Source organism: Canis lupus, chromosome 4, assembly GCF_011100685.1.
Source record: "Canis lupus familiaris isolate Mischka breed German Shepherd chromosome 4, alternate assembly UU_Cfam_GSD_1.0, whole genome shotgun sequence".
Lineage (NCBI taxonomy): Eukaryota > Metazoa > Chordata > Mammalia > Carnivora > Canidae > Canis > Canis lupus.
In genome coordinates, this window is record NC_049225.1 from 76,250,966 (window position 1) to 76,263,723 (window position 12,758).

At 48.0% G+C, this 12,758-nt stretch overlaps 1 protein-coding gene across 1 annotated transcript in view; it reads right to left on the minus strand.

The window, feature by feature from the left end:
* Positions 1–277: 277 nt before the first annotated feature.
* Positions 278–12,758, minus strand: part of PDZD2 (PDZ domain containing 2) — a 358,274-nt gene continuing 345,793 nt past the window's right edge. The window contains exons 21-25 of the mRNA XM_038535405.1: positions 12,049–12,166; positions 8,804–8,905; positions 7,858–8,119; positions 4,717–4,851; positions 278–3,249 (exon numbers count right to left, since the gene is read on the minus strand). Of these exons, the coding sequence (XP_038391333.1) occupies positions 3,056–3,249; positions 4,717–4,851; positions 7,858–8,119; positions 8,804–8,905; positions 12,049–12,166 (811 nt within the window). The 3' untranslated portion in view covers positions 278–3,055. The remainder of the gene's footprint in view (positions 3,250–4,716; positions 4,852–7,857; positions 8,120–8,803; positions 8,906–12,048; positions 12,167–12,758) is intronic.

Here is a 12,758-nt window from a genome sequence, read left to right on the forward strand (position 1 = left end):
GGGGTTAGAGGGCTTGCTGAAATGTTGTAGTGGGAGGAAGGGAGAGTAAGATCCAGAAGGTCAGGAAGTTGCAAAGGCATGGGATGTTTAAGATTTCAAGAGGTGGAATGGTTTTAGACTGTGCCAGAGCCTCGGTGTGGCCCTGTGAGAGTTGTATTTTCTGTAGCCTTTGGACCGCTCACTCATTTATGTAATAATTTAGGTAATAATAAACATTTCTTATCGTGAGATAATAGTAGGTTACTTTGTAGACCGGAAGAATTAAAAAAAACCCAAGTAGTAAGCAGAGTGTTTATTTTTTTAAAATTACTTAAAAAAGGTTGTTTACAGAGATGTGGATTTACATAACTTGGCGACAACATTTTAAAAATGTACAGGCTATTTCATATTATTGCACTTACTCTTCAATAATATATAAGGCATTTTATTTTACATAAATAAAGGATAATGTATAATATCATACAACAGGTGTGGTGCCAATTAAGTCAACCGTAAAATTAAATGAGATGTGTTTTGGAGGACAGAAATGAAACCCAACTACTTCAACCTTCACAGAATATCCTTGCAACTACGATTTACTTGTTATAACACATATTTACCCTCATAGCTTATTGTGGATGACTGATGAATCAGAAAACCAAAACAATGAAAGTTTTAGTAGGATGATATACCATTAGTGCTCACTTCAGGAAGTGTGGGAATTAGACTAATTAGAAATACTAGTCATGCCTTGAACACTGAGGACAAATAAGTAGCTTTCTATCTTAGGGTCAGAGATAGTTTAGCCTTTTGCTTTCTCCCTTAAATTCCAACTGTTGGCCAGGGAAACCTTCTTCTGGCAAAATCTACTAGAAATGATGACTTTAACATATGTTAGTGAGCAAAAGGTCTACCCTTGCACTCTTCAGATATGATGGTTAGGGACTCTCCGAAGGAGACCGTTCCCTTGCTCCAAATTGCTCTAGAAATTCCTGTCTCTTCACGGAGGACTGTGAATTTCTTACTAGTAGGCACAGCTGGAAGAGTGGAGGCAAATATTCTCTTACCATTAAGGCAAGAAAGCAGAAACCACAAAACTGACCCCAGGGACTTAAAAACAATCTAGCATGCACCTTGCATTGACTGCCTATGGTATCCTACCTGGAAGTGTAGTGAAAAGTAGAAGCTAAATTAATCAGGTCTTTCTAGCTAATTCTTGTACTACATTCTCTTTTGTATAACCTGTTTAAAAAAAAAAATAAATCTGGGCTCACACCAGCCAGATACTTCATTCTAATCTGAGAGACCCCTCTGGGCCAACTCTACGGAGGTTTACTGTAAGGGATTAGTCACTCGGAAAAACAATGTACACAGGTGACAGCTCAAGCAGCTCCACGATTGGGGGGGGGGGGTGTTGTGTATACAGTGACCTCAGTTCTCTTCTCTAAGCCATAGACCCAAGCTGTAGGTTATTGAAAGAAGTCTCCAGCATGAAACCTTGGCGTCCTCATGCACGCAGGTTCGGCGTCCTCACCCGTATTCCCAGGACGTGATCTGCTGGTCTGCATCCCCCTGGGATCTACGGTGTACGACACAGTTCTGCTTCTTTACCTTGAAAGAGTGACTCACCTGTGTTCCCCATTGTCTTCTTTTTTTTACATTTTGGTAAATGAAGCTGATGGAGGTTTCACTGAAGGAAAGGAGGTGCAGCAGGGAGGGGAAAAGCCAGTTTTGTGACTGGGAACAGTGCACGGAATGGGAGCAGCTACTACGAAGTCCTGCTTTGGCGGGACAGCAGCCGGGACGAGTTGCACGGGCAGTGTGAGTCACAACAGTCTTCTGCAGGGAAACCATTTTGGCAAAAGGAAGAATTTGTAAAACAGGAAAACAAGACCCGCAAACACTTTAGTCACTGCAGAGCCGTCATTACACCCAGGTCAGGAAGAGCGGGCCAGTGCTTGGAGAGGGGAGATTTCATAAGCTTGTTGGGAAAGGGGAAAACCAGCCAACCAAAAATCCCCTAAAAGATGATTTTTTTTAAGCTCCGCCCTTCGGGTTGTAAATGTAATGCTTATGGTTATAAATCCAAGGATGCTAAAAAGATTTCCAAAAATCTAGCTTAAATTAGTGTTTGGAGTGCATAAAATATAGAAATGGAAACCCAGTGACTATGGTATTTCTGCCCACCCTTGTGTTGACTGGTCTTGAATTCAAGCACTTATTCAAGACAAGTTCCAAACTAGATGCAAGGTGCTTTCAGAGCTGGAACTTTCTGCTCATTCCAAGCAGCAAAGTTCATGGCTATTTAGTATGCTTTCTCAGAACTGCATTTCTGTAAAATAGCCTTACGACTTACACTTTTAGATCACGATCAGCACTTCATGATGATCAATAATCCGCTGAGTTGAACTCTGCATCCATACATTGCACATTTATTACACTCACTAAAAAATATCACTTTCTGTATTTTGCTTTTTCATTTTTGGATAATTCCTGAGCTCAGCCTGTTAGGTCATAACTTTTTCTTAAGTCTCATTTTCTTTTCACGGTAACGTACAGACCTACAGCTCCTCCCACTGAATGTGCCTAAAAGCATTCTCTTATTTACTTACAAAATCATATAAAACTGTAGTCCTTTATTTGTGACATTTGTGTTGCCCCTCAGACCTGGTTAAGCTCCCGAACTGCCAGGATTGGGAACGGTGGGAGAGGAGGCAGGAAGGATGCGAAGGTCTTAGGTAAATGTTTCGAATGAAGAGGGCATGCCACGTTTGTTTCCCCGTCAGTAAACATAAAAAGGAGGGGACAGGCGCTGGAACAAAACGGTCCCTCCTGGCCTGCGCGGTCCAGGTTGAGGGCCCCCAGAGGTCAGATCCGTTGCCGCCGCGCACACAACAGGTCAGCTCCACGTACAGGTAAAAACTTGGAGGTGTTTATCATCCTTGCCTGTGCCAATGTTCCTATGTTGTTTTAGGAACCCAGTGTTTCAAGAAGTTCTTCTGATTTGCTAAAGTAAGGGAACTGAGAAAAAGGAGATTCTTGTTAAATTAAAAAAAAAAAAAAGTAAGAAGCAGCGCTAGTGAGTATCACTACTGGTGCTTGTTTCTGGAAGAATTCCTGGCTTCCTTATTACCAACTGCACAGGCCCCTCTGGGACAGACTTCATGATATTCCAGGCATCAAAGTGCATGAGCCCCACCAGGGGCTTCCCATTAATGGCGAGAATTTCATCTCCAGCTTCTATTGTTCCAGCTTGCTCAGCTGCTCCACCTGCGAGGATAAATACAGAATAATGGTCGGGGCTTTCCTGGTATTCAGAATACATTCCAAGTAAGCTAAGGACTTAGATGAGAAAAATCTCTGACTGATATGCCCATATTTTAGGATAGGGAAATTGTTCTTAAGGCACACAGTGCATATACTCTTGAAAGATTTAACTACATAAAAATAATCAGATCTGTAATCCCCCCCCTTCCTCCTAAGACACATAAGCAATGGACGCGAGGCTAAGGTATTTTCAGCGTATTTAATCAACAATCCAAATGGCCAGTAAATGCAGGAAAATAGGTTCTACGTCTATCCAGTATACCATGATCGCTAATCAGTGACTGGAGATTACTTACACAGCTTTCTGTGTAATAAGTTTAGGACTATATGTTTGTGTGTGTGTTACACAGATTACATACTGATACTGTTAACATGACTAATGTAACAGTATTTTACATATAGGATATACAGATTTTTATATGTACTAATATTATTAGTATAATTACACTTAAAAAAGAAAGATTACTTATTTAGAGAATGACTGGGTACGTGCAGGAGCTGGAAGAGAGAGGCAGAGTGGAGAGAGGGGAATCTTCAAGCAGATTCCCTGCTGAGCACGGAGCCTGGCACTGGGCTCAATCTCATGACCCTGGGACAAGGTCCTGAGCTGAAACCAAGAGTTGGACTCTTACCTGACTGAGCCCCCCAGGTGCCTCAGTATAATTATACTTCATTCATTCATTCATTCATTCATTCATTCATTCATTCGACACAGAGAGAGGCAGAGACACAGGCAGAGGGAGAAGCAGGCTCCATGCAGGGAGCCCGAGGTAGGACTCGATCCTGGGTCCCCAGGATCACACCCTGGACTGAAGGTGGGCGCTTAATCGCTGAGCCACCCAGGCCGCCCCTTAAACTTCTAAGCTAATTGTTCAGCACAGGATCCTGGAGAGACTTTGGAGAACTGTCCAAGATCGTAAAACGATTATTCAAGTCCACGAAGAGCCCTGTGCCTACCACATGCTTCAGCGATCTGCACTGCTCTCAGCGTCACTTCCCTGAAGTCTAGTATTTGCAACTTTAACCGAATACGGTCCCGAGCCACGTGAATGCCCCTGACCGGCAGTGCTCACGGCCTCCCCTTCGCCTGGTGTGTGTTCACATCAGTTGTGGCTACACGGGTCCGGGGGAGGGTACGGAGGCTCGGGACGCAGACCTCGGAGCCGGGCTGCCTGGGGGCAAGGCCTGCTCGGCCGGGCTTATACCTGGGTGACCTGGGGGCTGTTTAATTCCCTGCGGCACGCGGACCAGGAGTGATGATAATAGTACCTGTCTGACAGGCAGCGGGGTTCCTGCGTGTAAGACACGGAGGCTGACACACAGGACAGCCTGTGAGAAAGAACGAGAACATTTTCCAAACGAAGGCGCAGTCGTGCACGGGGCCCAGCGCACTGGCTTTGCTGGCGTTACCTTTGTACACCCTCTTGATGAACAGGGGCCCGTCTCCAGCCACTGAGGACTTTCCTCCGTCCAGACTCAGTCCCAGCCCAGCAGACGTCTTCAGCACTTCCACACACAGCGCGTCGTGCGAAGGTACGCTTCTCCCTGCAGCGACGACATCCGCAAGGATGGCAATGACAAGGTCACTCATCACCTCCTCTCCGGTCCCCCAGATGTGTTCCCCTGGCACCCCTGAGTCCCATCTACCTTTGAAGCCAGCGTCGGGATGGGTGCCCCAGATTTGGAGCTGACCTTGTGGGTGTGTTCCTGCTGCACCTGCACCATTTGCTCTTTTTTTTAACATTTGAGAGCAAGCGAGCAGGAGTGCGTGTGCAAGCCCATGAGCAGGGGTGGGCAGTGCCAGAGGGGGGAGGAGAGCAGCAGACTCCCCGCTGGGTGCGGGGCCCAAGTGGCTCCACACCGGGCTCGAGCCCAGCATCCCCAGATCAGGACCTGAGCGAGGACCTGAGCCGACAGCAAGAGTCAGGCCGCCAACCGACGGAGCCACCCAGGGGCCCCAGGCACGGCCCGTCAGCACGGAGGAGGCTCTCGTGCCCGCGTGGACTGGAGACGTGCAGAGGCCAAACTGCCCTTGGCGAGCCCCACACCTTGTGGCTGTGTCCCAGCGAAGTCACGCTCGGAGTCAAGTTGGGTTTCCTGCCGCCCCTGCCCGCCGGCGGCCGCCGAGTGTCACAGCCTGGCACTGGAAAGCCAATGCCACACCTCACACCTGTGAGCACGGATTCCAGAGCTCCCGTCCTTCCCCCTGCTGCCACACTCGTGTGTGTCTTCATCACACACCGGCCGCCTTCGCTGCCCTCTCTCCACGCAGGCTGAGGGGTGTGGGGGGACGTTTCCCTGGCAACGGGTCCTGCCCTGCAACAAGCTGGCACCTGTTCTGTGTGCTGGTTTGGAGCGGCCTGGCTAGGGGCCATCCCTGAGGTCTGAGTGGAGACGGTCAGCTCGCCTTTTATTTCTCTTATTTGCACGCTTTACCAGCGAAGGACGTTAAGGAGGTGAGTGGACAGGTGCCCTGGGTTGTCGGGGTCGGGGGGTAGGGGGGCAGGGGAAGGACCACAGAGTAACCTGCCCGCTTTGGGTTGAGGCCAAGGTAGCCAGCATCCCTGCCTTTGAACATAAGGTTCAGTCCGTTAGTGTGGTTTAAAGATCACTTCACGTTCCACGTGGGCCGGAGGAGATGTGCTAACAGGAGCAACAACGGTTTTTCAGTAGGTGATTTCACTTGCTCTTAAACAGGAAAACAGGCGCATTACAGTGGCCCTCAGCTCTGGCCAGATTCTCCTAGTGATGCTAGGCCCGGGGCCCTCACCCCTCAGGGTTTGTGACTTAATTGAGTTGGGGAATTTGCTGGGCAGTAGGATCTTAAAAAGCTTCCTAGGTGCCTCTCCTGTGATCCAGCCCACCGCAGGGATGATCCAGCCCACCGCATCAGTCCCCATGGGGGCTGCTCTCCGGGCACATTAAGGGACACCTGCAAGGGTTGGGTGGAGCGCTGGGTAGGGGAACTGTAAGGAATAGAGATGTGAAAAAGTGAAATTTAAGCCCTGCATGTGCCTACAAGTTGGTAACTCTGTAGAATCAGGTTCAAGGCCAGATGTGTTCTTTTTTTTTTTTTTTTTTTAGGCCAGATGTGTTCTGAAGTAGCACAGGAACACTTAATGATTATAAATGACAGGATAACCTTCCATATGCTGAGTTCTTGAGTCTTAAGAACTCTGAAAGCTGTCGGGATTAAGTCCCAGGTGGTTTCCTATGACGCTAAGTTTCTAGGATCCTGCTGAAAGTACAGCGAGTGGTGGAGCAAAGGTGAGCCTAAGGTCTGACGACTGAAGATGTTTCCCGATATCAGGAAGTGCTTCAGTTTTTTAGAAGAGCAAGAGCAAGACAACAGAGGAGAAGGCTGAGAACACTCTTGGCCCGTGGAGGCATCTGGACAAGAAGACTTGCCCATTTGTTCAGTGGAAATGCGTGCTATTTTCAGCAAAGCAATCACACACAGCCCAGGCCACCACGCAGCCGAGTGAACAGAGAGGAGTTCAGCTACCCTTGACTTTACTGGGGAGAGAGGTCGAGAAGAAACCAAAGGCCTCCCCTGAAGGCAGCGCCCTGACCCGAGCTTCCACAGGTTCTCCTTGCTGTCTGGACTAAAGACATTGCTCCTGAACTCCAAAGGTGAGGACACCACTGAGGCCGGAGGTGGTTCTCTGAAGGCCGCAATCAGCGTTGTACTTAGTTCCGAGCAAATACCTCCAATACCTTCCCAGCGAGCCCTGGGCTGACAGTACGGAGGGCACATAGGAAAACCACTTCTGAACCTCTTTTTATAAATTCCTTTTGGTTGACGAAGGCTACAGTCTCTATTTTTAAGCATTTGTGCCTCTCCCCCCATTTCCTTAGGTTTTTCTAAAACAGGAAAGACTAGAAACTCTGATGGTTTCCAAGGACAAATTTCAGTTCTGGAACTTCTTTCTACACACTCTACATGATTCCCCTCATCACAAGAGTTCCGTGTTTTACTGACTGACCACTAAAGTCCTAAGAAGATGTAAACGTGAAAGGGCTTCCTTCTTAGCACATGTAGAGAAGCTGTCAAGCAGTTGTTTAAAATCTTCAACGGTATGGCTTTAACTGCTGGGGGTGGTGGTTTCTAACTTACTTGGAACACTGCTTTTTCAAGAAGCATCCACAAACATTAGACTTCACCACATTTGATTTCTTATTATTTCTTCTTTCTTCTTTCTTCCTCCTCTTCCTCTTCTTCTTCCTTCTTTCTTCTTTCTTCTTCTTCTTCTTCTTTTTTTTTTTTTTTTGAGGGAGAGGGATGGTTTGGGGCGGGGGCAGGGGGAATAGGGGGAGAGAGAGAATCTCAAGCAGGCTCCAAGCCCAGTGTGGAGCCTGACATGGGGCTCGATCTCACAACCCTGAGATCACAACCTGAGTTGAAATCAAGAGACACTTAACCAAACCACCCAGGTGCCCCTGCATTTTATTCCTCTGACCCAGATGACAGTAGTTATATTCCTTTGTGTTCAACCAGAAGCTACTCTTTCAGCTGCTCATACCCTGCTGGGGAGTAAACGGCTATCTTACCTATACCAGGCTCCAAGGGGCTGGTCTTTCTGGAGAACGAGCTCTTCCCGTTGGCGTCCTGCCTACTGGAGGATCCGGGCTGATCGTTCCCTCTCTTGATGACTACGAGAACGTCTCTGTGCAGCTGTGCTTGGTGCAGGATCTTTAGGACATCCCCGTGGGCTAAGCCAGCCAGCGAGGCACCATTGACGGACAGAAGGAAATCCCCTCGGTTCACAGTCCCTTCCTGAGAAGCAGCCCCCTGAGAACACACCCTGTGCACCTGAGGTGAGGCGAAGACAAACACCAGAGTCACTTATAACCTCCAGGAAAAGCAAAGGGGCAGCCGCAAATCTCTAGTCGAGGAACTTTCTAATGGCAGTTTTTCAAATCATACGAATGTGGTTTATCGAAAGCCTGAGAGATGGAATTAGAAACGTCAGTGTCAGCATCTGACTACGTTTCTTCCTCAACTTCTTGCTGGTGTCTAATATGTGCCTGGTGCTCCGTGGGGCAATAAGAATACAAAACCAAACAGGACCTCGTCTTGTCTCATGACGGTGGCCTCCCTAATGATCTCAAAGGCCTTTGCGTGATCTAAAATTTTAGGTTGTTCTTGAGGGGGAAGTAATTTCAGAAGTGCACGTAGGTTTGGTTGATCCTAGTGTTTCTCTAGTGCTTCAATAAAGTGTTCAGGTGAATATGAGGCTACCACAGAAAAGTGTGCTTCTGTGTATTGGCATCGACTAGGTCGCTTGGTCTGTGCGTCAGTCAGCTCTGTGGTAAAAATGTGCATCTCTGCCAATGACTAGATTATGTATGACTTTCCCCACTTTTCCATTTTTGTCCTGTTGGGGGAAACAAACACCAGCATTCTTTGAACTCGTTGACCTGAATTTTGTCCTGATCACACGTGAGGCTGCTTTGGGAGTGGCTTTCGTGAGAGCATCTTGACTTTGTCACTTACCACAATTGATTTTGGCTCCACGTCTGTCCCTCCTGCCACAGTGAATCCCAGACCTGAGCCTTCTTTTTTATTCAAGACGATGAAGCAAACATCTTCTTTGTTCTAGTGAAAAGAAACAGAAAAAAGTACAGTTGGCCGCTGAATAGCACGGGGGTTGGCTCACCGACCTCTGCGCCGTCAGATCTGCATATAATTTTGTCCCTAAAACTTAACTACTAATAACCTGCTGTTGACTGGAAGCCTTACTTATGACACGAACAGTTGGCTAACACATCTTTTCTATGTTGTGTTGTAGACTCTATTCCTAAAGCTAGAGAAAAAGAATGTGATTAAGAGAATCCTAAGGAAGAGAGCGCGTTTATAGTGCCGTAGAACCTCGTGCATCAGTGGAGCTGTGTTGTTCAAGAGTCAGCTGCACGTTCCTTGTGCCAAGAGCTAGGAAGCTCTGATGTGAGTCCTCTTGCAGTGCTGCAGAGCTGGTCGCCATGAACCCCAGTGGTTATTCTAGAGTTTTCCCACCATATTGGAATCGGAGGAGTCTCTTCCCAACCATCGTGCACCCCTCCTGGGTGGTGCTGACATAGAGTGTGCCCCAGTTTTGAGGGTCTATCCTGTAGCTATGGAACTGCTGGCAGGGTGGACACGGACCAGGATGAGGCAGGGGCAGGGGACAAACGTAGGAGCTATACGAGGCACCAGATTGTGTCTTCCCAAATCTGATCAGAGCACATAATGTGATCATGAAGGGGCTTCTTTATTCTACTGTTGAAGTCTACAGGTTAGCCAAGCCAGTATCAACAGCAGCAGAGAGATGTTTGCCACAGGATGAGAGCCCACTGAGGCCGTTGGTTATGTCCCCCTTCTGCCATGTTCAGTTCATTGGATTCCAGGTGCAGGGAATGAAGTGGTGGTGATAAAATACAAAGTGTGTTTAAAAAAAAAAAACATAAAGAACTTTAAAACTGTCAACCTGTATTGAGACTAGAACATTCCTAGTCGTGTCCTAGGGTTAAGTAACAGAAGACTGCCCTATGTTTCAAGCATCAAACAAAAGATACCTTGAAATAAAACATTTTAAAATAATTGAAGCTGGGCTAATTAATCTGAATTTTGACTTCCTTTGCCCACATGCTGTATATATGATTTAGCAACATTTTAAAGATCTGCATTGCTAGGGCCCCCATGAAGTGATTTATAATCTATCAATTCAAGGTGTTCTCAACCCAGCAACAGAAAAAGAATTGAACAATAATGCTTAAAGGTTGCTTTGGCGAGAGAGTGAAAACATTGAAAGAGAGAACCAGCTCCATATTACGCTGGGGAAGGAAGCCAATATTTAAAAGTCACTTTAGTCCTATTTGTGGGTCCTAAAGGGTAACCCCTGTGCATTTACACCTCCCTAAAGAAGTTCATTCAAACCAAATCTCCATACGTTGACACTAGAATATTGGGCAGACCTCTGGGGGGATTTTGACTTTATGAGCGAGTCTTGCCGTTCACCCGCTCAGACACCACTCAGTGGAGAGGATGAGGACGACAAGGCTCTCTCCATGAAAATGGGAGCGTGGGTTCTGGTACCTGACTTCTGTGTAGCTTCTGGGAGGTAATGTTTGATCCCAAAATAGGGAACATTTGAAAATGGGATTCTCTTGCATTCTAGGACATAATACCCCAATTTTAACTACTCAAAATTTTTTTCCTGGTTGCATTTGAGGATACAAGTGTCCTAGGAGCTGTGAGGCCAAATCTGGCCTCTAAGCAGCTTAGCACAGCATCAGGGAAGCGACACCCACCACCAAGAGCTCCCCAAGGTTTGCATGTGTTGGGGCCAGAGGACCAGGGCTTGTTTTTGGCCTCCGATCACTTACGGTCTCCCCTACAGTAAGCCACGGGGGAATCGTGTGCAGTCCTGCTTTTGGCACCCACAAAACCATACTCAATCAAAGAGCAACTGAAGGCTGCAGGAAAGGAAGGGGGAAAGCCGCCTTCTGATCCAGGTAGGAAGGCCCTTCCACGTGAAACCACAGTTCTTGTCTGGTGGTGAGTGTGGGACTGGAGCGAGGGAGGTGGAAGGCCCCAGGTTGTGCCCCCACTCTGGGGAGGAGCTCTGTCCCCTTCCTGTCTACACACAGAGTCTCCCATTTTGTTTGTGGTTCATGAAAATGTGTGAATCTCATCTGTGAGGTTGGTTGAGACTTTCTCCTTTTCTCCTTCTACGCTTTATCTCAAGCTGCAGAATGTCTGGAGGTAAAGGGACCTGGCAGAGCGTGATCCCACCGTGCCACCGTGACTGGAAACGCCAGGACAGGACTTGCGTGCAGGAGCCACGTACTTACTGTCACAAGTCGAAGGAAGAAGGGAAATGACAGCATAGTCCCTTTTACTGAAAGTGAAAAATGCTGGACGTCTGAAGGTGAACTGTGCAGACCCAAACCAGTAGGCTGAGGACCAGAGCGGGCCCGGGCTAAGGGCGACCGGTCCCCTGTCCATCCTGGTTCACTCCCCAGGAGATGCCAACGTCACAGCCCCTCTGGGTAATGTTAGAATTTCCGGAACAGTGTTCTCGGATCTGTCAGTGACCCAGGCGTATTACCCGTCGAGAAAAATTGTTCATATTTGCTTTTTGCCTCTAAATAGAAATATTCATTTATTAGGGGTTCAAATCTCTGTGGGCCGTCCTGGGAAATTAACGTTATTCTTCAGAGACGTATTCTAGATATGAACCCACGGCTTCTTTTGTTGTTGTTTACCGTCACCTCCAATTTATTGAAGGACCCTTTAGCCACATTGTCTTGAACCCCAGGCTTCAGAGGCTCTTACACGGGGGCCCAGGTAGGGCCACGCAGACGCTAACCCGTTTCCCCAGCAGGTGGCTCCCTTGACAAGTAGTTAACGTCCACCTAGGCGCAGGGAGACCTGCTTGTGGCCATTCCCTCACATTTCCAAGCTGCCTAGCTGGGTTCTGAGGGCCCCGGGCAGACAACCCGGGTGTGGGGGGTCAGGAGGATGGTAACCAGTCACCAGTGGGGAAAGAAAACAGCAGCTGCACAGATCTGGCCCCTGAACTTCAGGACGGGGTGCAGCTTGAGGAGCAAGCCACAAGTGAGCGGGAAGTCAGACCCTGCGGCAGACGCCTGCACGGACGGACAGGGCAGAGCAATCCTGGGCTCTTGGGGCGCCGGGGGCCCCCACCTGGCCACACGCCCCCGCCGCTGCCTGACCCTGGCTTGTCCCGGTTCACTCACCTCTGATTGTGCTCTCGCTTCCTGAATGAGAGTTAGGACGGTGGACTTTGACCCCACCGATGATAAGACAGACTGCAGTCTTTGCTGGTCCCCCGCGGAGACGAGAAGTTGATCCAGACTAAAGACAGAAATATGGTTGAAGAACATTAAAGAAAAAGGCCATTTTTCCATTTCATAAGGACGTGTTTAAAATGATCTCTCCTTTCCACCAAACTGCAGGCATTTTCTGATTGTCAGGCTGTATTTTGGTCAGCGTAACTCTTCACTCAAACTAGGGGAAGAGGCCAGCCCCGGTGGCCCAGCGGTTTGGCGCCACCTTTGGCCCAGGCCTCGATCCTGGAGACGGGGGATCGAGTCCCACATCGGGCTCCCTGCATGGAGCGGGCTTCTCCCTCTGCCTGTGTCTCTGCCCCCCTCTCTCTCTGTGCCTGTCATGAATAAATAGATAAATCTTAAAAACAAAAAACAAAAAACAAACAAACAATAAACTACGGGAAGAATCCTGAGTGCTGAACAGGAACTTCATTCACCGCCAGCAGCACTGGGAGTGACTGGCTTCTGGGATCCCTCGGATGTGAAGGAACCAATCCCGGAGCTCAACAGAAAATTTCTTTTCTTAAATTATTTTATTTTTTTAATTTTTAAAAGATTTTATTTATTAATTCATGACAGACACACAGAGAGAGGCAGAGACACAGGCAGAGGGAGAA